Source organism: Podarcis cretensis (assembly GCF_951804945.1).
Source record: "Podarcis cretensis genome assembly, chromosome: 7".
Classification (NCBI taxonomy): domain Eukaryota; kingdom Metazoa; phylum Chordata; class Lepidosauria; order Squamata; family Lacertidae; genus Podarcis; species Podarcis cretensis.
The window spans coordinates 77,958,329-77,984,691 of NC_137176.1; the positions used below are offsets into that span (position 1 = coordinate 77,958,329).

The 26,363-nt window shown below is 45.9% G+C and overlaps 1 protein-coding gene and 1 long non-coding RNA gene across 2 annotated transcripts; one reads left to right on the forward strand and one right to left on the reverse strand.

Moving 5' to 3' along the window:
- Positions 1-10,219, reverse strand: LOC307220596. The gene is made up of 4 exons (XR_013840966.1): positions 10,084-10,219; positions 3,829-3,909; positions 2,036-2,181; positions 1-124 (listed from the first exon to the last, which is right to left on the reverse strand). It is a non-coding gene; the product is annotated as an uncharacterized lncRNA (long non-coding RNA).
- On the forward strand, positions 7,850-22,274 carry CCN3 (cellular communication network factor 3). Its single transcript, XM_079984455.1, has 5 exons — positions 7,850-7,969; positions 8,104-8,329; positions 13,993-14,244; positions 18,163-18,371; positions 19,495-22,274. The coding sequence occupies exons 1-5, from the start codon at positions 7,865-7,867 to the stop codon at positions 19,774-19,776; spliced, it is 1,074 nt and encodes a 357-aa protein (XP_079840581.1). The 5' UTR covers positions 7,850-7,864; the 3' UTR covers positions 19,777-22,274.
- The last annotated feature ends 4,089 nt before the right edge of the window (positions 22,275-26,363 follow it).

Below are 26,363 nucleotides of genomic sequence, written 5' to 3' on the forward strand. Positions count from 1 at the left end.
GGGCTTTGCTAACTCGCCTCCCACTTCTTATGTAGCCAGAATGGGAAGGGCTAGGAGGAGTCAAGAAGCCACTGATCCCAGCTGTGAGCCAATGAGGCTGGGTTTTGCAGTCATAGTTCTCCCTCTGGAAAGAAGGGGAATTTGTGTGAAATATGTTTGAAAGCACAACAAGACATCATAGTCTATATGTAACCCATAGCATTAAACATCTGTAGGTAAATTCCACATTAAGTATTCTAAATTCAACTGAAATAGGCATCAAAGGCATACATTTGCACAGAGCTATTTATAAAGAGACCTATTGATCTTGGCATGGCAATAACATTCCAGCGAAACTCCTTTTCTTTTCTTCTTTTTCTAAAGCCAAGACAATTCCATGCTATTTCTTTTCTCTCTTTTTTTGTCCTGGAAAAAAAAAATATGTTGGGCCAAAACCATCATTTGGTTGGCCACATAGTTCTGGTTTATGGTCAACAGGGGTAGTAAAAAAAAAACTTTTACAGAAGAGGCAGCCAAGGAGACTTTTTTCCCTTGTAAATCACAGCATTTATTTTATTATTATTATTATTGCTGTGAGAGTTTGGGGACTGGAGGCAGGGATGGTGAAGTTCCAAATGCAACTGAACCTGTAAACTACCAATATGAAACAACATTCTTTCTGAATTAGAAGCATCTCCTCCCCTCCTCGCCCCCTTCAATTTTCCTCTGAGCATAACTCAACATCCCTTTCCACCCCTAGCAAATACTAACAACTTGCAAAGATATTTCCAGAATATTGCTCTCACTGTGATTCTACTGAGCTCACTGTACCACAGTACCTGGACTGTACCAGTTCCCTCCATTTAGAACATAGGGGGGCTAGCTTGGCTGGAATCCACCCCCTTGCTAGTTTTCTGTCCAATGATTTGAGTTGAATTGTTGTTGTTGTTTAGTCACTTAGTCATGTCCAACTCTTCGTGACCCCATGGACCAGAGCACGCCAGGCACTCCTGTCTTCCACTGCCTCCCGCAGTTTGGTCAAACTCATGCTGGTAGCTTCGAGAACACTATCCAACCATCTTGTCCTCTGTCGTCCCCTTCTCCTTGTGCCCTCCATCTTTCCCAACATCTTTTCCAGAGAGTCTTCTCTTCTCATGAGGTGGCCCAAGTGTTGGAGCCTCAGCTTCACAATCTGTCCTTCTAGTGAGCACTAAAGGTTGATTTCCTTAAGAATGGAGAGGTTTGATCTTCTTGCAATCCATGGGACTCTCAAGAGTCTCCTCCAGCACCATAATTCAAAAGCATCAATTCTTCGGCGATCAGCCTTCTTTATGGTTCAGCTCTCACTTCCATACATCACTACTGGGAAAAACATAGCTTTAACTATATGGACCTTTGCTGACAAGGTGATGTCTTTGCTTTTTAGGATGCTGTCTAGCATCCTAAAATGATGCTCATCTTCCAAAAGTTATGATGCTGGAAGATGAGCCCCTGAGTTGACTTATAAGAACGTAAAAAGAACCTGCTGGACCAGGCCAAGTGGTCCACCAGATGTTGCTGGAAAACCATCAAACAAGATCCAAGCACAATGGCTTTGAGCAGTGGCATTGAGTAGCCATGAATAGCCCTCTCCTCCACAAATCCGTCCAAACTTCTTTTAAAGCCATCTAAATTGGCCACAGCCTTCTAGTGGTGTGAATTCTATAGCTTAATAATGTGATGTGTGAAGAAGTGTCTACATTATGTTGGGAAATGACTGGGGGATTCCAATTAATCCTGAACTCCCACATGTGTGGGGAACGGCAAAGAAAAAACGGTTGGCTGCCTGATTTTATTTTTATTTTTAAAGTGTGGGCCTTGACTCACCCTTTAGCCAAGACAGCCCCCCAGAGGAGTTTAGAACGAAGATCTATGCAGCGTGTGCAAAGTGCAGAAAATATAGGCTGTTAGGCCTTTAAATGTCTCAGTATTACGTGCTTAAAATGTGCTCCCTCATCTCTACCCCTCTCGGAGTGAATAGACCACAATGTTTAGTAAGTTAAAATGCTTTACTCACAGTAATCACAGGTCTCACTCATGCATTCATCAATGCTACAGCAGAAGCAACACAGGCAAGGTATTCTTGGTTACAAAATGCAAAAGATATCTTCAGCCATGGAGTCTGGGCACAGGAGCTTCTGCCTCATGAAGTCTGCTCAGCTTCTTTAGTTTGAAGGAGAGAGAGAGAGAGGAAGAAATAATACTTCCTCCCTCCTTGAAGAAGAGGGGATGTGACATCACAGAGTCTACTCTAGTAATTTAGAACTCTGTGGGTCTTAACCCCTTCACATACTAACTAGCATGAATGCGCACTGTTAGATTTGACTCCATATTCCCCACACTACTAACCATCTCAAGTGGGACCTACAACAAAATGCTGCCACCTTGAATTCTCCTGTCAGGGTTCTAGCCAGGCAGCTATGCCCTTTCCCACCCCCAGTTTCCCATCCTGCTCTACAATAACCAGCCAGCATTTTGTGCCCACTGAGCATGCTCAGTCATCACCCCCAATTTAGCATTTCCCCCCTTAAGTATTGCTTCTCCTTCTGCAAAACTTGGTGCTCCTCCTACCCTTCTGATACGTTCCCCTGGTGCATGGATGGTGCCATTTGAAGAACTACGTTTGCTATGTGATGATATAGCTCAATGCAACCTCCATGTTAAGAGGCAGTATACCATATTTTTTTGCTCCATAAGACGCACCTTTTTTCTTCCTAAAAAGTAAGGGGAAATGTCTGTGCATCTTATGGAGCGAATGTGTGCTTCCTGGAGCTGAATTGCCCAGGGGCAAAAAGCAGATCATGCTTCTTCTTTTTTTAGAAAGAGGGAAGTGGGTGTTGAAACAAAGCCGCTGATCGTTTGCTGATCAGGGAGAGAGATAAGGGACGCTAGAGATAAAGGAGGCTACCTGGGAAGGGGGAGGTAAAGACAGCAAACTTGCAAAGGGGGGAAACAGGAAGACTAAAGCAATAAGGAGAGAAATTAGAAGAAAAGGAGGAGCAAAAAACTGCTCCAGCTAAGGAAAAGACACTAAGGCAAACAAGAGGGAAGGGAGTGTTGAAAGGAAGCAGCTGATCAGTGGGATCTGGAGAGAGATAAGGGACGCTAGCGGAGGCTGCCTGGGAGAGAGGAGGTAAAAGCCCATGGATCCTCAGGATTTTTGCATTGGGTCACACCAAATTCACCATCAGATCACATAGCATGTCCATGGCTACAGCCTGCACCAAAAAAACCAGGCATCCACTGTTTCGTGGGGCCGCAATGGTGCAAAAACGTGGTTACAAAGCACAGATCCACATGGATTCTCAGGATTTTTGCATTGGGCTACCCCAAACTCACTGTCAAATCACATATCATGTCTGTGGCCACAGCATGAACCACAAAAATCATACATCCACTGTTTCATTCAGAATATTTCCCCCCCTTGTTTTCCACCTCTAAAAACTAGGTGCGTCTTATGGTCAGGTGCGTTTTATGTAGTGAAAAATACGGTATCTCTAAATACCTGATACCGGGACAAACAACAAAGGAGGGCTGTTGGCCTTCTTGCTTTGTTCACAAGCTTTCCAAAAGTGTCTGGCTGATGTCTACTGGAAACATAGTCCTAGACTAAATCAGGGATGGAGAACCTATGGCCCTCCAGATGTTAATGGACTCCAGGTCTCATCTGCTGCCGCCAGCATAGCCAAGGGTCAGGATTGGGGAGAGCTGTAGTCCAGCAACATCTGGAGAGCTGCAGGTTCCCCATCCCTGGGATAAATTTATTTATTGTCTGAACCAAGAGAGCTCTTTTAAAATGCTGATTTATACCTGATATTGTGGCATTTTGGAATACGGGTCAACCTTCACCTCTTCCTCTTAGGATATGAGGAGGAGAAAGCTTGAAAAGTGCTGAAACACATATTTAGACCAGCAATAAATTACAGCATGTGAGACATTTATTTCCTAAGACAGGCTAGAGAGATTTTGCCCTCTAATCCTTTGGCACGGCTTGATTCAGAACTATCACCACTAGCTCAGATGTGTTATGGATGGAGGCAGGTCAAGGAAGCAAATATTCAGTTCTGGATCTAGATTGGGTTTAGGTTGGGTAAGGCAGCGCTGTGGCTTGGAATCTGGATTCCCATTGCCAGGAATCTCACGAATGACTGATGCGTGATTTCCACCTCTTCTCAAAGAGGAATCTTTTAAGAAAAGGCCGTTTTTAAAGGGGGGGGGGGATACTTCTTGTAATTAGCAGTCCTGGCGCCATTCACTAGTTCTGAGGCTGCTCAAGAGAAAATGGGTGTGGAAGAGCTGTTTGGGTTTTTGTTTCCGTGCTGAGGGAAATGGCCTCGCAAAATTCTTCTTGGGTTTTATTCACCATAGTGCTAGGGCTAGGGTTATGTCAGCAAGAGAATTACCCTCTTGCAAGATGGGATGTTATTCCCCTCTCCACCCCCTAAATCTGTTCTGGGGTTGCCACAACCCACTGGAGCAGATTTTGGGAACTTTGTGGGGCATGCAAAAGGTGAAGAGAGTGGTGGAACCCCCCACCCCCGCAGAACACTTATTTCTTGTACTAGTGAAAAAGCTAGTAGAACATGCTATTGGTGGGTGGCCCAATTGTATGTGCATAGGGAGCAGAGAGGCATTTTGCTGAATATTCTTGGTGGGGAGAGGTGAAATTCTCCAACTGTCTCCTTCAGAAAATTCTCTTTGAAATCTTGGCTCACGTAACGCTGAACGAAACTCCATTTTTAATTCCTACTGGTAGATGAAGGAAGGCTTGTGTTAAAGGGGAGAACAGTAAGGATTAGGGGCCACCCCATTGCTTCCAAAGACAATATTAAAATAATCTGAAACAAGATTAAAACAGGACCCAAAATTCATGGAGGGTGAAATTAGGTAAACCTATTCATCGAAGATCAAACTTATCCATTCTGAAGGAAATCAGCCCTGAGTGCTCACTGGAAGGACAGATCCTGAAGCTGAGGCTCCAGTATTTTGGCCATCTCATGAGAAGAGAAGACTCCCTGGAAAAGACCCTGATGTTGGGAAAGATGGAGGGCACAAGGAGATGGGGACGACAGAGGACGAGATGGTTGGATAGTGTTCTCGATGCTACCAGCACCAAACTGCGGGAGGCAGTGGAAGACAGAAGTGCCTGGCGTGCTCTGGTCCATGGGGTCATGAAGAGTCGGACATGACTAAACGACTGAACAACAACATTCATCAAATATTCTCCAGGGAAAGACTAGAAGTCTCCAGCACTTCAACAGCATCTCCCAGAAAGGAGATTTTCAAGAGAGGGCGGGGGGGGGAGAGAAGACAGAAAATCATGTTCTGAGAAATTTCAGGGAGACCTACTGTTTTGTTTTGTGGTTTCGGAACCATTATGAAAGCCCACAAGATACCTTGGACTATTGTAGGAAAGAAGGGGTGTGTGTGTGTGTGAAATGAATGGATAATTCTAGTTCAGTCGTACTGTCCACAAACTTTTTCTTCTTAATTATTACATGTGAATCCACTTAAGCTCAATATTGAACAAGTGTTTCATTTGTTAGAAGACTTTTATGCTTCCTTTCAGTCGGAGTGGTTTACCAAAAGGCTTAAACAATTACAAAGCAAAAACATGAAACCAAATAAGCTATGAAAAAACGCTCCCACACAAAACAGCCAGCAGGATTTAAATTGCAACTTCAAAGCCTGGGGGAAATTGCATGGTGCATTAAATATGATATATATCTAGGAGCATGAGGAGCATAGAGGAATTTGGTCATTGCTAGCTGTGTCCTGGGGCTGGTGGATTGGGGCATCATTTTGCATGTTAACATTTATTTACAGTATTAGATTTCTATCCTACTCTTTCCCCCAAAGGATCTCAGGGCAGCAAATAACCAAGTTATAAAACGGGGGGGGGGGGGAATCTAAAAAACAGTTCCAGTACAGTCACAGACTGTGAAAGATCTGCTCTTTGTTTTGTGTGGGGTGATGAAGAGGCCATGTGCATATATTGGTGGAAATAACACACAAACATGCATTATATTGCTTTGTAAAAAAAATGTGTTCATTAGGCAAAACTGCATACAAAGTTATGGGGAGAAAGTCTTGTGAAAATGTTGAAGGATTTTCACGAGAACCTTTGAAAGGAGAAAAATCCCCAAACTGATGTGGAATTATGGAGAACTGAAATTTAGGTTGGAAAAAATAAGAAAGCGAGAGAATCCTTTAACTTGACAGATCTACCCATTCCTTGTTGGGAGAATTTCCTGCTGAAATATACTCAGAGTCGCAAAGTGATTTCATGCTCTTTATTCAGCTCATAGTGGTGAGGAGGAATGAATGAAAGTCCCCTCCAAAGTATCTGCTTTATATACATTATTTACACAACGGGCTGCACATGATTGGCTAATTCTGGAATTCTACTGTAAGCCAATCAGGTTGTGGATTCACTTATATCTGGAGCATGATTGGGTGGTTCCTGCCAACCAATCATACTGCTGCATTGTTCTAGAACCAATCAGACTGCTGCAATTTGGATCCTATTGTTCTAGGACCAATCAGACTGCTGCAATTTGGATCCTATTGTTCTAGGACCAATCAGACTGCTGCAGTTTGGATCCTATTCAACTCAGTACATGACACCTGCTATCTTAAGTTCATTAGCTCCCTTGTGAATTGCATCATGAGCTCGATTCCTGACGGGTTGGCACCAGTGGAGTTTGAAAGGACTGCCATTTCTGTGCCGTTTGGGGGTTTTCTGGAGTGGCCACCGAGACCACATAACATCAGTCCTGAAAGACCTACATTGGCTCCCAATACATTTCTGAGCACAATTCAAAGTGTTGGTGCTGACCTTTAAAGCCCTAAATGGCCTCGGCCCAGTATACCTTCATCCCCAAACCAGTATGGGGGTGAAGGAGCATCTCCATCCCCATCGTTCTTCCTTGACACTGAGGTCCAGCTCTGAGGGCCTTCTGGCGGTTCCCTCACTGCAAGAAGTGAGGTTACAGGGAACCAGTCAAAGGGCCTTCTCGGTAGTGGCACCCACCCTGTGGAACGCCCTCCCATCAGATGTCAAGGAGATAAACAACTATCTGACTTTTAGAAGACATCTGAAGGCAGCTCTGTTTAGAGAAGTTTTAAATGTTTGATGTTTGATTGTGTTTTTAATATTCTGTCAGGAGCGGCATCCCAGCTGGAAACCCAGCCAGATGGGCAGGGTATAAATAATAAATTGTTGTTATTCTCTGGTTGCATGTTTTTCCTTTCTCCTCTTGGGCCGACACTGTGTAGACACTTGGCCATTTCATTCACGGAGCAGGAACATCTCCCATCCTCTGGGTTTCCCCAGTGGCGTAGTGTGGGGGGTGCAGGGGGGGCCGGCCGCACCGGGCGCAACATCTGGGGGTTAGGGTTAGGGGGCGCAAATCCACGGGTTAGGGGGTGCAAATTACTTGCCTTGCCCCGGGTGCTGACAACCCACGCTACGCCACTGGGTTTCCCAGATCTTCAAACCCAACGTCTTAGCCACAGTGTACTTTCACTTTAGCTCTCAGGAACTACTCCCCCGCCTCCCCTCCCCTCCCCTAAAGACGGACGAGCTCCCCTTTGGAAAATTAGAGGCGTCGATTCCCTGATCCCAGGTACCACGCGCGTTTCCACCGTTACACGGGAGAGCAGAACCTCTGCTGATCATTTACCGATCCCCTCCCGCCCCTCCCCTCCCCCGAACTTGACACCAAGGCCTGGGATTGGACCCAGGTCGCCCCGGCACCGTCCAATGGCAGGGCGAGGAGCGCCGAGGTGCTGTATATAACCTGCGCCGACGGATGCGCGCGTGTGGCGATGCCCATCCATCGCGATGGGGGATGCGGAGCGCAGCGCGGAGCCGGAGCGCGCGGCGCCGTCGCGGGGAGCCAGGATCGCCTTCCTCCCCTTCCTCTTCCTCCTGCTCCTCCTGTGCAAGGTGAATGCGGCTTGCTTGCTTGCGCGCAAAAGCGGCGCATTCCCCCTGCTCGCTCGACGTGCGACCCGCGGGACGACGAAGGGCCTTTGCTGACGGTGCTTGTATCTCTCTCCTTCCCCGCCCCTCCCTTCCAGGTGCGCGGTCACGAGGAGCCCGAGTGCCGGCTGCCGTGCGATTGCCCCGACGAGCCGCCCGCTTGCGCCGCCGGCGTGCCGACGGTGCTGGACGGCTGCGCCTGTTGCCCGACGTGCGCTCGGCAGCGCGGGGAGAGCTGCTCGCGGCTGATGCCCTGCGATGAGAGCAGCGCCCTCCACTGTCACCGCGACGCAGGGAGCGAGGCTGGCTTGGGGGTCTGCGTGGGTAAGTGGCAAGTTTTTGGGATGGGTGGGGGACATGTCCTCCTCCCGCCCTCGATCTCTCTCTGTTCTTCCCCCACTGTTGTTGTCGTTTAGTCGTGCCCAACTCTTCGTGACTCCATGGACCAGAGCACGCCAGGCACTCCTGTCTTCCACTGCCTCCCGCAGCTTGGTCAAACTCATGCTGGTAGCTGGTAGCTGTCCAACCATCTCGTCCTCTGTCGTCCCCTTCTCCTTGTGCCCTCCATCTTTCCCAACATCAGGGTCTTCTCCAGGGAGTCTTCTCTTCTCATGAGGTGGCCAAAGTCTTGGAGCCTCAGCTTCAGGATCTGTCCTTCCAGTGAGCACTCAGGGCTGATTTCCTTAAGAATGGATAGGTTTGATCTTCTTGCAGTCCATGGGACTCTCAAGAGTCTCCTCCAGCACCATAATTCAAAAGTATCAATTCTTCTGAGATCAGCCTTCTTTATGGTCCAGCTCTCACTTCCATACATCACTACTTAATTTCTAAAATGATGGTGTAGCGGCCTGGGATTCGACTAGATGACCATGGGGTTCGCTTCCAGCTCTACAGTTCTGATTCTAGGACCATTGGTGCTCTATGGTCTTCCCTGACTGGCAGTGGCTCTCGGGCAGGGTTCTCTCCCAAATCCTGCCTGGAGATACCAGGGAATGAAACCTGGGCTTTCTGCCTTCCTCTGATGGTAGAAGATCATAGACTTGTCGAATTGGAAGGGACCCCAAGGGTCATCTAGTCTAACCCCTGCAATTAAGGAATCTCAGCTAAAGCATCCATGGCAGATGGTCATCCAACTTCTGCTTTTATGATACAATAATCTTTATTGTCATTGTCCCATACATAACAACGAAATTGAAAAAAAAATCTACAATAGACATTCAAAAACCAACAAGCCTGCTATCCCAGCCTCGTTAACCTCCTAAAAACTCTGAAACCCCATAATTAAATACAATATACTACCTTACACTGCGTTTAAAACCAAAATCACATTTGATAGAAACTGTTTCTCAGTTGGCTAGTCCTAGTCTTTATAACCCTCTACCTTCTTCCAGAAGGCAGAAGCTGAAAGAGATCATTTCCGGGTGTGCACTATCCTGCACTATCTCTGCAGCTTTCTTATGGCACCTGGAAGCATAGATTTGATCCAAGGTGGGAAGAGTGCACCCAGTTATTCTCTCCGCAGTCTTTACAACCCTGGACAGCATTGTTTTTTCCCTGACCATGCAGCTCCCAAACCACACACACTGACCATAAGTTAATACACTCTCAACAGTACAATGGTAAAATGCCATCAACGGGTCCTTTGAGAGATTGTTTTTCCAGAGGATTCTCCAATGAAGGAGAGTCCACAACCTCCTGTAGGAGACTGTCCCCCTGTCTAACATATCTTACCTTCAGAAAGTTCTTCCTGATGTTTAGTTGGAATTTCCTTTCTTGTAAATTGAGTAGGAGAAAAGAAGCTTGCCCCTTCTTCAGTGTGACAGCCCTTGAGATCTTTGAAGATGGATGGATCTCATATCTCCTCTCAGTAATGAGGGAAAGTGTATTTGTGTAACGAATGGTGTGACCAGGTGCCAAAGGAGACAGGCGCTTAGTGGTGAACAATTCGTAACGTTAACAGCAACACTTGGCATTTGCAGAGTGCCTTGTTTGGGTTAGGGAGACCCAGATTCAAATCCTTGACCCCCTTTAGAAGTTCACCTGGTGAACTTAGGCTGATCGCTTTCTCTTGGACTTACCTGCCTTGTAGAGTACTCAGGAGGATGGAATGGATGGGGAGCAGTGGAGGCTGGTCTGAAAGTGGGGTGGGACTCTGCCCCACCAACCTCAGGCAACCCCCATTTTCCTGCCTCCCTACCAACAACCTGGCTGTCCGCTTCCTCTTTAATCTCAGTGTTGCCCTTGTAGATCTCAGCAAAGAGGAGGCAGCTGGGGACAAAAGTAGAATCAGCTGGTTCTGTCTGTCATTTGCTCTGGCGCCACCTACTGTGGGCCTCCTTACCTGCCACCCTACCAGTCATAATGGGCACTGGTGTGGTCATTGGTGCCACTCTGAGCTGCTTGGAGGAGCTGTAGAATATGTGTAATCTATCTATCTATCTATCCATGCAGCAGCCGTCCTTATGGTCAGATAGGGGGCTGGAGCTGAGTGTGGTTTGTATACAACTACTTGGGAGGCTGGTTCAAGAACCTATATCTTTCTTCTTCTTAAAGTAGAACAACTTCCTGCTAAGGCTTCCTTTCCCCATTCTGCCACACAGGGATGGCTTGATGGGTTTTGTTAATACCACTTAAAAGCGTCCACAGCTGAGCTTTGTGTGATATGCCTTAACTGAGCAGGATCTAGTCAGATGTGGACATCCCAGTGCATAATCTAGATTCCTTCCCAGCTCCAAATACTTCATGACTTCAAAACTCTGGAATGTATCTTGTGTTTGTAACATGTATTTGCTGCATGTTTTGAGGAATGTTGACCCAGTTTCCAATCTGGAGATGAAGAATTTCATGCAAAAACGCTTCAATCTGCAACTGGAACTTTACAAACATGTGAGTCTAGTTAGCAGCCTTAACTTCATGCTGGTTGGAAAGGAAGACAAATTGTACAAAGCTTGACGTTCGCTGGGGATGGAGGCAGAAGCAATGTCACAACAGAGTGTGTAAAGGATAAGGAGATCCTGGGAAAAACAAGAAACTGAAAGGAATAAAAAGGAGCAATGGGGAGGGTATTCTGCATAACCACAGATGAAATAATACAGATATTTGAAGGCATTGGCCTGGTTCACAGGTAACACTAAACTGTGGCTTGTTTAACAAACCACAAGTAAACCATGAGTTGTCCCACAGATGATCAGACAAACCATGGACCCCCCCCCCCAAAAAAAAAAGTTGGGCTTGCTTTCCAAGTGTTCATGCCTTTGTAGCTTGGTGAGCATCTGAAATGGGGAGGCCAAACAAACCAAGGTTTCTAAGTCAATAATAACAAACCATGGCTTCAGGACATGGTTTACTTGCATTAAGAAGCCATATCCTGACAAACGTTCACAAATAATGCTAACTCATAATATAATGAACCCTGCTTTAGAGTTGTGTGAACCGGGCCATATTTTAGGGATTTTATTTCATTTTTTTTAAAAAGCTGATTGCATACTTAAAATCTGTACTGAACTCAAATTAGGAGGGAAATGCAGATTTCTTGATTTTGCAGAGCTGCTTCTGAGTTGGATTGATTTTCTTATCTCAAATGCTTTGGTAAAGAAAGTGTTATACTACTTAGTAAAGGTAAAGGTAAAGGGACCCCTGACCATTAGGTCCAGTCGTGGCCGACTCTGGGGTTGCGGTGCTCATCTCGCTTTATTGGCCGAGGGAGCCAGCGTACAGCTTCCGGGTTATGTGGCCAGCATGACTAAGCCACTTCTGGCGAACCAGAGCAGCGCATGGAAACGCCGTTTACCTTCCCGCCGGAGTAGTACCTATTTATCTACTTGCACTTTGACGTGCTTTCGGACTGCTAGGTTGGCAGGAGCAGGGACTGAGCAACGGGAGCTCACCCCATCGTGGGGATTTGAACCACTGACCTTCTGATCGGCGAGTCTTAGGCTCTGTGGTTTAACCTACATACTACTTAGTGCAGGACATTTAATGGAAGGAACAGCGTCAGAAAACGACCTGGCTTGAAACCGTCTCTGGAACCATTTGGTTACATGACCAGCCTAATTTTGGGAACACTTTGGTTGTGTTTGTTACCAAAGACAGAGAACATGCTCATAGGCGATGGTTTGCTCTCATGTTTTCATGTTTGCAAGAGATGATGCAGAATTTAGAAAAGAAGTCAATCTCTTAGCTGTCTTGTTATCTAAACATGAGAAGGGAATTGCATTCCTTCCAGCTTGAATGCGTTGCCCCACCCTGAGGCAACAGGTACTGCCTGGCAGAAGACTTCCTGGATAGGAATATTTGCCCTAAGGTTGCACAGAGGAGAGAAGGGAAGAATGCTATTCCATCAGCTCTGCTGGGGGACCAGACGTGTTTAGAGATTTTGCCTCGCAGTAGCCATTTTGTTGGGATTCGGAAGTGGAACAGAAAGGAAGAGGGCCACTACTGGAGAGCCAGTGTGGTGTAGTGGTTAAGAGCGGTGGACTCGCAATCTGGTGAACTGGGTTCGATTCCCCGCTCCTCCACATGCAGCTGCTGGGTGACCTTGGGCCAGTCACACTTCTCTGAAGTCTTTCAGCCCCACTCACCTCACAGAGTGTTTGTTGTGGGGGAGGAAGGGAAAGGAGAATGTTAGCCGCTTTGAGACTCCCTAGGCAGTGATAAAGCGGGATATCAAATCCAAACTCTTTGTCTTCTTTCCCTGAACAGTTTCCAACTTTGTCATGAGAATATTTTTGTAATTTTAAGGTTGGGTGTCTGAGTTTGCTTTTTTTCCTTCTCCCTCCTCATTTGCTTTTCCTTTTGATCGCAAGTCCCTGAGGGCAGGGGCTGCTTTTTAAAAAAATAAAAATAAAAATCATCTGCAAGCCTGGCAGCTGGAGCTCCAGAGAGTAGCTTTGACACCACACTTATTTCAGAATCCCTTTGCTGCCCCCTACCCATCCAAGAGAGAGGTTTTGTATCAAATTCTAGAGGTCCTCCGACTTTTCTCTCTTGCAGACCTTTAGGAAATTGCTGGAGGTCTTGGCAAACCACTTAATGATTTTTCTGCCTGTTGTAGCTATTGCAGTGCTCAGTGTTAGATGTGATATTATTTTTTAATCTCATTTTAATTGCTTTTTTATTATGTGCTGTATTTTCTTGCATTACCATAATGAAAAATAAAATTAAAATCAATATGAATATTTAATACAACAGATGCACGCACCATCTCCTGTCTTCAGCCACAAAGCACGTAAATGAAGCTTCATGGACTACAATTTGGGGAACCCCTAGTTTATTCTATTCTGTGCTGCTTGCGGGGTTTCCTAAACTTGGGTCTCTAGCTGTTTTTGGACTACAACTCCTATCATCCCTAATTAGCAGGACCAGTGGTCAAGGATGATGGGAATTGTAGTCCAAAAACAGCTGGAGACCCCATTTGGGAGATTCTGAAGCTAAAAAGTGGCGTATAAATCTTTAAAATAAAAAATATACACTGCATTCCCTATTAATATCTAAAAGAGCAAACTTTAAGTCTCCTGCATGAAAATGCTTTGAAACTCTCAAGAATGCAAATAAGGATTTATTCATTTGAGCTATATGCCACCTTTCTTCCAAGGAACTCAAGGTGGCATACGTGGTTTTCCTAGGCCCCATTTTAGTCTAACCCTGCCTCACAGGTTCGCTGTAAAAATAAGACTACAACTTGCCCAAGGTCACCCAAACTGCTTCACATCTGAGTGGGGATTTGAACCCTGGTCTCTCAGGTCTTAGTCCGGCATTCTAACCACAACACCACAGTGCACCCACTGCTGGAGAAGACCTAGGTCTGCCGTAGTTGACCTGCAAGCCTTCCAAACAAACACTTTTCTGACTCTCTGTGTCACAGGGTTTCCTTGCATAGCTATATGCATGTTCTCTTCATGACAATTGGGCAGAAACAGGAGCTTAAAATGTTCTGGTGTGTGTGCTAGGTCTTCACGCAGCTCGAATGTTTCCCTTCTTTGCTTCAGACCTCGAAGGAGACAACTGCGTGTTCGATGGGATTATTTACCGGAGTGGCGAGACGTTCCAGCCGAGCTGCAAATACCACTGTACTTGCCAAGATGGGCAGATCAGCTGCATACCCCTCTGCAGCCTCGACTTGCTGCTTCCTGGGCCTGACTGCCCCTTCCCAAGGAAAATCGAGGTCCCCAAGGAGTGCTGTGAGCAGTGGTCGTGCGACCCCAAAGCAGATGTGGACGTTGGAGGATTTGCAATGGCAGGTGAGCCATCTGGGAGTTCGAAAGCTAGTTCTTCTGGGTTCTTTTGCAATGGCCTAACTTAACAGAAGGGATGCGGGTGATGCTGTGGTCTAAACCACTGAGGCTCTTGGGCTTGCCGATCAGAAGGTCGGTGGTTCAAATCCCCACGACGGGGTGAGCTCCCGTTGCTCAGTCCCAGCTCCTGTCAACCTAGCAGTTTGAAAGCACGCCCAAAAGTGCAAGTAGATAAATAGGTACCACTCTGGCGGGAAGGTAAACGGCGTTTCTGTGTGCTCATCTGGTTTTGGTGTTCCGTTGTGCCAGAAGTGGCTTAGTCATGCTGGCCACATGACCCGGAAAAACTGTCTGTGGACAAACGCCGGCTCCCTCAGCCTGTAAAGCGAGATGAGTGCTGCAACCCCAGAGTTGTCTGCGACTGGACTTAACTGTCAGGAGTCCTTTACCTTTTTAACTTAGAAGAGTTTGGATTTGATATCCCACCTTTCACTCCCTTTTAAGGAGTCTCAAAGCGGCTAACATTCTCCTTTCCCTTCCTCCCCAACAACAAACACTCTGTGAGGTGAGTGGGGCTGAGAGACTTCAAAGAAGTTTGACTGGCCCAAGGTCAGCAGCTGCAAGTGGAGGAGCGGAGACGCGAACCCAGTTCCCCAGATTACGAGACTACCGCTCTTAACCACTACACCACACTGGCTCTCTGGTTCAACTTAACAGAAGGTGTTTTCTTTGAAATGTTTCTTTCCTAGTTTTCCAAAATCAACTCAAAGGACAGCCGATGAACCAGGATGTCACATCAGTCTTAAATATAGTAACCCCCAATTCCAAACCTACCCATGAAGTAGAAAACCAATTAAAAGATGAAAACCACAATACTGCAATAACAATGACAATGGTAATAATAAATTTATTGTACCCCGCCCATCTGACTGGGTTGCTCCAGCCACCATCGGGAGAAAGGGTATCAGAACAAACCAGAAAAATAATCTGTTAGAGGCAGTTTTGAAACAGCTGCATCTTTGCCATCCGCCTAAAACAGTACATTGTTGGGGCCTGGGGCCTGGCAAGGCATCCCACATCTATTGGGCCACTCTTACGCTTGCTATTACAGTGCTCCCCACCTGAGAGAAATTCCAGCCTTATCCCCTCCTGGTGTTCTGCTTAATAATAATTTTATAATAATAATTTTATTATTTATACCCTGCCCAGCTGGCTGGGTTTCCCCAGCCACTCTGGGTGTCTTACAGAATATATAAAAAAATAATAAAGCATCAGACATTAAAAGCTTCCCGATACAGGGCTGCCTTCGGATGTCGTCTAAAAGTCAGATAGTTGTTTATTTCCTTGACATCTGATGGGAGGGTGTTGCACAGGGCGGGTGCCACTACCAAGAAGGCCCTCTGCCTGGTTCCCTGTAACTTCACTTCTTGCAGTGAGGGAACCAGCAGATGACCTTTGGAGGAGGACCTCAGTGTCCAGGCTGAATGATGGGGGTGGAGATGCTCCTTCAGGCATACAGGGCCACGGCTTTTTAGGGCTTTCAAGGTCAGCACCAACACTTTGAATTGTGCTCATAAACGCACTGGGAGCCAGTGAAGATCGTTTAGGACCGGTGTTATACGGTGTTACATGGAGGAGTCAATTTAGGTGAGCATTCAGTTTTCCCCATCTGTAATTCAAAGTGGCACTGTCAATTCTACCACTTCACTCTGCTGCTTATGCAGATAACATCCTCTGTTCTCTTACCCCATGGAGTAAGGTACCTTATAACTTAGTAAACATCCTTCTGTGTTTTCAGAAGTCGGTCTGGGAGGCTATGGTGTTTTTGGACACTGTGCTACATACAGGAGAATGAGGGAACTTACTTTTATATTAGTTTCAGTGGAGCGAAAAAGCTTTACACAAAACTTTCTCAGACTCCGTAAGAAGGCCATAAGTCCAAAATGTGCCTTTTTAAAAGCCTTATGGCATCATAGCCTTCTCAAGGTCACTTCTCACGGTTGTCGCATCCAGTTGGCTTCCTATCTCTTGATTCTCCTGCCCATAAAACCTTAGTAATGTTTACATTTTTTACAGCTTAAAGAGCATTCCATGATGTGAATGGGACAGTGTAATAAACCCTCTGGAAGTCCTTTCTCATCATTGGGCAAGAGTTTGCCTATATAAGCGTGCATGGGTTTTAAAAATTGCCAAGTAATAATTTTATTTAGTGGAATTACTTTATGGCTCTAGACATAAAGAAATCAAGTTCTATTACATTTGGACAAGCCATAAACAAGCATAGCTGAAATCCTATGATGGAAGTTTACTAAGCAGATATGGCTGGCTAAGCTGAAAAGTGAGCGTCATTCATAGTTGCCCTGACAAAAACAGATGCAGAAGGCGGAGATAACTGTTTATTTTATTCCTACCTTTTCCTCCAAGGAGCTGAAATGCATGGGCCTTTTCTCCCCACCTCTGACACACACTCTCCCCTTGCACCAACCCATAGCTGTCAACTTTTCCCTTTTCTTCCGAGGAATCCTATTCGGAATAAGAGAATTTCCCTTTAAAAAGGGAAACGTCGACAGCTGTGCACCAACCTTGTGATGCAGGTTAAGCTGAGAGGTGTACCTACACTCCTCCATGGTGGACCTACATTTGGGGGGCCTTGAAGCCTGAGTTGTTATGGGGTCCACCTTCACAACCAGCAATGATCTGGGTTAACCAGTGTTATCACCTTCAATGAGGTTGTTTCACAACAGATCGTCTGCCACAATTTTTCCGGGAGTTTATGTTTTCGGTGTCCACACAAGTACTTCCCTAAACTCCTTGTTATTCTTCTTGATCTCTGTTTAAAAGGCAAGGGAATGACATTAGTCAACCTGCTGCAACACTTTACACAATCTGTGCTACTGACTCAAACTCCGGGATTGTTGAAATATACACAACAAGAAGTTAATCAGTTTAAGTCACGTGACTCAAATTGGGTCTACTAGACCCATTTTTTTTTAAAAAAAGCAACATGGACCAGAGTTGCATCTCGGGCCGCTCCAGATTAGGGGCCTTGAAACATAAACTTCATTAGTTTCATAGTAAATCACGTGGGGCCCATTGTGTAAATAATGTATATAAAGGCGACATTTCGGGGGAAATTCCATTCCTCACTACTATGAGCTGAATAAAGAGCATGAAATCCACACTCGACTCCGGGTATATTTCAACACTATTAATGTAAATAATTAATAATATTCAATTTATTTCCTGCCCTTCACCATGGAGGAGGAAGCCAATTCCTTGAAGCCCGACAGTAACCCAGGTTTGTTTGTTTTTTATTTTTTTGTTTTTTAAATAATATTTATTAAATTTTAACAAAAAAAGTGTTACAAAACAGTAAAGAAAAACACAGGAAAATACAAAATCCAAAATTAAACATAAAAAAAGAAAAACTTATTAACTTATTTTCATGACTTCCTCACACTTCCCTTTTTTGTATTCCATTTAAAAATTTGTACAGCAAATCCATACCCTCTTAATTTACCCTTAATTGTTTAACCTCACATATTATAACTTCAAATTTTCATTTAATATCAATCCATTCTTGCATATTCTTGTTTTGCCTTATTACTAGAACCACTTCGTTTCATTCCAACGTCATTGACATTCAATAATTTTACAGTGTTTCTGTAAATAGATTTTGAATTTCTTCCAATCTTCTTCCACCAACTCTTCTCCCTGGTCTCGGATTCTGCCAGTTATTTCCACCAATTCCATGTAGTCCATTACTTGCATCTGCCATTCTTCCAAGGTGGGTAGGTCTTGTGTCTTCCAATGCTTTGCAATGAGTATTCTTGCTGCTGCTGTAGCATACATAAAAAAAGTTCTATCCTTCTTTGGCACCAAGTTTGGTTTTTTTTGTTTTTTTAACCACCACCTGCCCTTTAGCGTACAGACAAGAAGCCACCCTTGGGATCGACGCATCTGATTCAAGTTCCAACTGCATTGAGCAGACGACAGAGTGGAGTGCGTGCTCCACGAGCTGCGGAATGGGCTTCTCCACTCGGGTCACCAACAAGAACGCAGCGTGCGAGATGGTGAAACAGACCAGGCTCTGTGAGGTGCGGCCTTGCGAAAGTGCTCGCCTGCCAGATAAGGTATGGATCAGACTCTCGCTGCGTACAGACAGCCCGCTGCATGGTCCTTTTGCACTAGCTACTTCTCCCAGAAGCCAAGCACCGTAAAACACTGGCTTTGGAGGGGAGAAAGGTGGACATGCTTTCTTGAACACCCTTAGTGATATTGTTGTTGTTGTTGTTGTTGTTTTATTTATTAAATTTATATGCCGCCCGAGATTCAAGCTTCATTTCTGCTTCAAGCTGCACCGTTGTATTCTTACTAATTTCAGTCTAGAAATCGGGAGCACAACACTCCCATCTGCTGCCTTTCTCAAAAATGAGGTCTCTCCTCCCAAGGTGTTGCTAGTGGCAGATCTGTTCAAAATCGATTTTGCTTGCCTCTTCTCCCCTCACAGCTAATCAAGCAGGGGCATTTAGTGAAATAAGTGCATTTTTTTTTTTTTTTTGCTTCTAATGCTCATTGCATGCCTAGAGCAATAATAATAATAATAATAATAATAATAATAATAATAATAATAATAATTTTATTATTTATACCCTGCCCATCTGGCTGGATTTCCCCAGCCACTCTGGTCGGCTCCCAACAGAATACTTAAAACACAATAAAACATCAAACATTAAAAACTTCCCTAAACAGGACTGCCTTCAGATGTCTTCTAAAAGTCAGATACAGTGGTACCTCGGGTTACATACGCTTCAGGTTACAGACACTGCTAACCCAGAAATATTGCTTCAGGTTAAGAACTTTGCTTCAGGATGAGAACAGAAATTGTGCTCCGGCAGCACGGCAGCAGCAGGAGGCCCCATTAGCTAAAGTGGTGCTTCAGGTTAAGAACAGTTTCAGGTTAAGTATGGACCTCCGGAAGAAATTAAGTACTTAACCTGAGGTACCACTGTAGTTGTTTATTTCCTTGACATCTGATGGGAGGGCGTTCCACAGGGTGGGTGCCACTACCAAGAAGGCCATCTGCCTGGTTCCCTGTAACCTTGCAGTGAGGGAACTGCCAGAAGGCCCTCGGAGGTGGACGATGGAGGTAGAGACGCTGCTTCACTCCCTCAAAAGCTTCTTTCAGACATGGCGGTGCTAGGTCACTATTAACTTTTGCATGTCTGTTGTGTAATCTCTTCTTCTCCCTATTAGAAGGGGAAGAGGTGCGTCCGCACCAAGAAGTCTCCGACACCTGTCCACTTGAAGTACGACAACTGCACCAGCATCCACCTGTATAAACCCCGTTATTGTGGCATCTGCAGTGACGGACGCTGTTGCACCCCCCGGGCCACGAAAACCATCCACGTGGATTTCCGCTGCCCTGAAGGCAACATCATCAGGCACCCTGTGATGTCCGTCACGAACTGTGTTTGCCATGGCAACTGTCCTCAGGATAACAACACTTTCTATAGAAAGCTCCGCCGAGCTGGCTGATTGAAAACACAAAACTTATGACTATTTCCAAAAGGGGGTGAATATTTAATATGTAAAAAGTTCCTTAAAAGCGAAGCGTGGAAATCGACAGCGAACAATATTACCCTGCTGGGTGTCTCTTTTTACTTTTTGGGAAAGAAAAAGTACTTTAAAGATGCAATGTGATTTCCATCTGGTTCTGTAAATGACCCAGTTCAGTTCCTGTGGAGTTCCTTGAATTCTTTCTTCAAGCATTGCCACCCCGTTGTAATATTAGTCTCGGGGGAGAAATGTAACAGCTCAACATGGGTTTCTTTTATTAGTATAAGGGTTTCTTAGAAGCTCTGCAAGCACTAAAACTTCTTGTTCCTCAGCTTCATGTATTTGCTTGCCTGTGGTCATGTTTCCACGTTCTTCTTGCTGAACAAACTGTTTGCAAAATTCATGGGCCAAGATGCTTGGATGAGCACTGGCCTTATTGTCGCCCCGGTATCTGCAGCCAGGAGTTGAGCACAGCGTGTTTCTTGCAGAGTGATGGGCCAAGGATCTTAATGCTGATACAAAACACAAGTTGGGCACTTGAGTCCTTCGGCAGCCAGTTTTTAAAGAGGAACGTATTTTTTTTGCAGCAGGCGAAAACATGCTCTCCCATTATTATTTCCTCTTCCTTGCAAAGCACTTGTCCCTTGAAGCAGCTCATCCATTTTCTGCTCCAGCTGTAGCCGATGCACACACAAACTTTCTCTCTCCCTCTTCCCAGCAGTGGCGGAGGAACCGTCTTTGGCACCCGGGGTGAGGCAGCCCACGTGCGCATGTGCGGCATCCTGTACAGAGTGCGCATGGCGGCTGTATGGGCTGTCACTTGCACAGTGTCTATACGGGCTGCTGCTTGCACGGCCACCGTACGGAGTGTGCATGTGCAGCAGCCCATACGTACTGTGCATCTGTGGCATCCCATACGTACTGCGCATGTGTGGCGATTGTACGGGATGCCACACATGTGCACTCCGTACAGGCTGCCTCTTGCATGGCATCTGTACAGGCTGTCGCACAAGTGGCATCCCGTACGGACTGCACATGTGCGGCAGCTTGTATGGAGTACGCATGCGCAGCAGCCTGTATGGACAGTGAGCGAGCGGCGCCTATATGGACTGCACGTGCCATCAGCCGCTCTACAGCTGGGGGGAGGCAGGGGCCATCTTGTCACCCCCTGAGTGGCACCCAGGGTGGCCCGCCCCCTCCGCCCCCCACTTTGTACGTCCCTGCCTCCCAGTCTGCTACCACCTCACCTTTTTCTGCTGGTGTATGACGTTGCCAAGGGGGCACCCCTGCCCTGAAGCAGCTGGTGATATGGCCAGGAGTGGGAGTCAGTAGTGGGAGATTCTGTACCATGGATGTCAGGGCCGGCCCACACATGAGGTCAGGTGAGGCGACTGCTTCAGGCAGCAGGGTTCGCAGAGGAAATCCCATTGCCAATCTCTGCCCCCTCCCCTCATTCCTGATGTAGATCTTCACTCACCTCTTCTTCCCTAGTGAAGAGCAGGGTGCCATTTTGGGGGGGGGGGTTGCCTCCAGTGCCAAAATGTCATAGGCAGGCCCTGACTGCTGTTATGCCACTTCACGGTTAGGCTAGCACTGGGTACTTGTATTCAAAGGAAGATTAGTGTCTCTTTTTCTTTCTTCTGTTGGCCTCGGCATATGAACTGGTTCCTGCGGGGGTTTCAGAGTGTCCTGACAAAAGAAAAAGCTTCTAATACTTAAAAAGCAGGTTGCAACAGGACAGAAGTTGTAACTGAAATGTGTGCTGCGCTAGTTAGCTTGCTGAAATCGACTTGTGTGGAGGTAAAGGGGATGTTAGGAGCTAATTCACATGAGCATTCAAAGGTTGCTCTACTTATGAAGCACATACATTGTGGAGCCCCAGTACAGAATATTTCAATGGGCCTCTGGGTGGCAAATGCCCCATTTTTGTACAGTTCTCCACTTTAAGTTTAGACTGGACTGTTTGCGTCCTGCTCTGAAGGATGTGGACTGACCCACTTGCTAGGTGGGAAAGCAAACCTTATAAATCATCTGGTCCACCTTTCATAAAAAAGGTAGTTCCACGTTTTATAGAAACAGCAATGCAAACAGAAGTGTACGCCATACAATCTAAGTCTTCTGTAAATGTTCAAACAATACTGAAGCTATAAACTTATGAATAGAAGAGTGCTGTGAAGCATCCATAATTCTGCCTGCTGTTATTCAGCTCGAAAGATGCTCAGTGGTTGAAGTGCAGTCTTTTATATCGGGGTGTAGAAGCTGGGCTGGCTTTGCGCTCCCTGCTAAACCATCACAGACCCCATTACTTGCTTGGGCTCAAGTGAGGAGGGGCAAATTTTTAAAGGGGGGGGAATGTTTTAACACAGCTGATGGAACTGAAGTCTCTGGTGAGCTGTTTTGCAACGAGATTAGGAGAAGGAGTGTGTTTTTAAATATATATATTAATGTCATTTTCAATAAATAGAACAATAAATTTACAGCGCCAGTGTCATTCTATACAACAGCGGAAGAAAGGAAAGAAAAAGGGGGGGCCCTCCATTGTGGCTGGGATGTCAGGGGATGGTAGAACCTCACAGCAGTTGAGTCACTTTTGTTAACAAATTGAATAAAAGGATACCAAATCACCTTAACGTTTGATTCCACCACACACACCCCATGCCTTTCTCCTCTCCTGGGTCAACTTTCCCCCCAAAGCTAGCTGCCAAAGATTGCTGTATTTTGTTTATCTGCAAGTCTGTGAAAAAGAGGCTGCACGAGGATCCCAAATTACAGGTAGAAAGTGGGATTACACACATACCCTGAGGATGTCAGATTTAGGGCCATCCCTGGTGTGTGTTTCAAATATACGCAGGTGGCGCTGTGGTCTAAACTGCTGAGTCTTTTGGGCTTGCCAATTGGAAGGTCGGCGGTTCGAATCTGCACAACAGAGTGACCTCCTGTTGCTCTGTCCCAGCTCCTGCCAACCTAGCAGTTTGAAAGCACGCCAGTGTGAGTAGATAAATAGGTACCACTGCAGCAGGAAGGTAAACAGTATTTCCATGCACTCTGGTTTCTGTCACGGTGTTCTGTTGCACCAGAAGTGGTTTAGCCATGCGGGCTACATGACCCAGAAAGCTGTCTGTGGGCAAACGCCGGCTCCCTTGTCCTGAAAGCGAGATGAGTGCCGCAATTCCATAGTCGCCTTTGACTGGCCTTAACTGTCCAGGGCTCCTTTACCTTTACACTCATACCCTCCAACAAGTCACAGTGGAAAACCAGGACACACATCTTCTGGGATGCACTCCTGCATGAGTCATGTGACCCGTGAAAGATTGTACCCTGAATGTCTTTTGGGGCCGCAGAACTCAAAAAACAAGATGTCCCGATTTATTTGGGACCGTTGTGGGGTATGCACCCTGGATACTCAAAATGCAAGCTGTTTTTGAGTCATCGAGTGAAGCTGGCTTTGAAAAACCTGATGCAAAACACAGCTCATGCACCCTGCTGAAACATGGTAGTTCTGCTTAACTGAGAGCAGTTCTTCCTCTTCCCTTGCAGCAATGTACAACTCATGCCCAACCCTCAAGAGAGGCTTTTAGGGGGGTAACTTTGGCCTGCACAGGTGAGGAGGAGGAGGGGGAACAATTCTTGGCACAAAATTTCTTCCATTTGCAAATCACTAGACATCGCTCATTTCTAAATTTGCAGCTATATATACGTTAAGAAAACTTGATGGAAATCTGTCTTCCCTTTTCTGGTGATGCAAAGGTGACTTATTTAAAGTCTGGTGACTGGTCTAAAACAAGCATAGGCAAACTTGGCTCCAGATGTTTTGGGACTACAGCTCCCATCATCCCTGACCACTGGTCCTGTTAGCTAGGGATGATGGGAGTTTTAGTTCCAAAACATCTGGAGCCAAGTTTGCCTATGCTTGTTTTAGACCAGTCACCAGACTTTAAATTTGCCTATGCCTGGTCTAAAAGGTTTTCAACCAAATCAACAATTGCCCAGAGAAGCGAGGAAATTTGGTAGCATCCTTACCCTGAACTGGATCGCTGGTCCCAAGAGGGCGAATACAGGGAACTTTATAAATACTACACTGTATAGTGTTAACAATTTACAGTTAACGGCTGCTTTCACTAATGTTTTCCTTTGTGCTGCCACTAGATGGTGCAAAATGAAAAAAGAAGAAGCCACTGGTAATGTTTTTATACAAAAAGCTTGTAAACAGGACATTTTAATTCACGTATTTTCAGAAATACTGGCCACTACAGTGCAGTTTTAGCCCTATTGATTTCAATGGGACTTACTCCCAGGAACTTCAATTTGTGTTATTGGGTTTGGAATGTTATTTGTTTTATATTGTAGCGTTATTGCCATCTGCCTTGAGTTTCTTTGGGAAATATGGCAAGGCAGGGTTTGTTTGTTTTTTAAATGACCAAATAAATACCATATTTACTCGGGTCTAATGTGACATCGAATCTAATGTACACCTCAATTTTCAGAACCTTGAAGCCAAAAAAGTATTTGAGGAGATTATATAGGATTGTGCTGTTAATACAGTGGTGCCCCGCAAGACGAATGCCTCGCAAGACGAAAAACCCGCTAGACGAAAGAGTTTTCCGTTTTTCAAGGGGCTTCGCAAGACGAATTTCCCTATGGGCTTGCTTCGCAAGACGAAAACGTCTTGCGAGTCTTGCGATTTTTTTCGCTTCCCCCCCTTTTTCTAAGCCGCTAAGCCGCTAATAGCCGCTTTGCCGCTTTGCCGCTTTGCCGCTAATAGCCGCTAAGCTGCTAATAGCGCTAATCCGCTAAGCCGCTAATAGGGTTGCTTCGCAAGACGAAAAAACCGCAAGACGAAGAGACTCGCGGAATGGATTCTTTTCATCTTGCGAGGCACCACTGTAGTCTTAAATATATTTCTACTTCCAATGATTCCAGTTATCCAGCAATTTGTTGGGTTATATAACACACATATGTACACACATACCAAATCCCAGCACAAGAAAGTTAACTGAGGGCCGCTTTTTTGTATACAATCACAGTATGGCTACATTGTATACAATCACAGTATGGCTACATTGTAGATGTGACTACAAACATCTTATTTAAGCAGTTAGATCTGAGGACCATTGCAGTTTCTGAGAAATTTTGGACAATAACCCTTTCTCTTCCCCACCTTAATATGTTTATGTGTTCAGTAAATACAAGTGCAAAACAAAGCATTGCAACATCCCACTTAAATATTTTTTATCCCACTATTCCTCCCAAAAAAGCACGATCAAAGTGGTTTGCAATAACGTCAGTCATAATACTAATCACAATGACCACTCCCCGCTTAAAACGGGGGGCGCCCTTTGTGTGGACGCGCGCAGCCCTAGATCTGGAGCGGCCCCATCCAGCATAGGCTTGGCTTTGCCTTCCCTCAGGTGGGATACCTGGAGGTCTCCGCCTACCTCAGTCAGTTGTCCAATCCCACCTAGGGGAAGCGTTGCCAAGGAGACCAGGCCAGGTAGGGGAGGGATTACCTGCCCACACAATAGAGGGAGGATCTTACCTGGGAATCCTCACTTGGCTCCAGAGCTTCTCCCACCCTACCCACCCTCAGTTAATGTCATCTTTTGCAGGTTAACTGTTCTTCACAGGTATGCGGGCGCTGCTACGTTAAGGTCGCTGTTAAAGGGCCGGAAAGGAATTTCCCTGCATTGGCAGGTTTCGCCTTTCCCGTAGCAAAACGTCACAACTTTGGCGGTATCAGGCCTTGGGCGGAATCCTTTAGTCCATCTTCCTCTTTGCGGCGGTGATACCAGGGTTCCCCGTTAAAGGGGTTTCTGAAGGGAGGCTTTGACCGTACGCCGAAAGGTCGTCATTGCTCTCCCCTGCAGCGGCGGTGTAACGGGGGCGGCTATCTCTGCTTGAACATATGTTCTCCAGAGCCGGCCCATCTCCCCCCCCCACACACACACTGGATAACCCTGAAGCTCCCTAGGTCCCTGGCTGGGGACTGGGGAGGGAGAACGCCCAATGCCTGAGCCAAGGTCTACCCACATTTGAAATTTAATAAAGTTGTGGCCAATTTAATCCCATAGCACGTTGTTTTGAGTCGTTATTCCACATGACGGGGGGGGACCACTCAGGATCTGGGGACTCTGCCTGTCCACGCAATACAGTGGTACCTCGGGTTACATATGCTTCAGGTTACATACACTTCAGGTTACAGACTTCTCTAACCCAGAAATACTACCTCGGGTTAAGAACTTTGCTTCAGGATGAGAACAGAAATTGCGTGGCAGCAGCAGCGGGAGGCACCATTAGCTAAAGTGGTGCTTCAGGTTAAGAACAGTTTCAGGTTAAGAACAGACCTCCGGAACGAATTAAGTACATAACCAGAGGTACCACTGTATCCTAAAACAGCAGCTTCCATAGGACTATTCAAGACAGCAAGCAGCAATAAAAACAAACACCAAATGTGAAACTAGAAGAGGGTCTGGGAACCTCTTATTCTCCCTCAGGGGCAGTATTCCTTGTAATTTTATTCTGTGAACTGCCCTGAGACCTGAGGGTATAGGGCGGTATTCAAATTTAAT

Coding starts and splice junctions, on each gene's coding strand:
- CCN3 (XM_079984455.1), top strand. CDS start 7,865: ATGGGGGATGCGGAGCGCAGCGCGGAGCCGGAGCGCGCGGCGCCGTCG. Junction 8,330..13,992: donor TGGCTTGGGGGTCTGCGTGG/GTAAGTGGCAAG, acceptor TCTTTGCTTCAG/ACCTCGAAGGAGACAACTGC. Junction 14,245..18,162: donor TGGAGGATTTGCAATGGCAG/GTGAGCCATCTG, acceptor CCTGCCCTTTAG/CGTACAGACAAGAAGCCACC.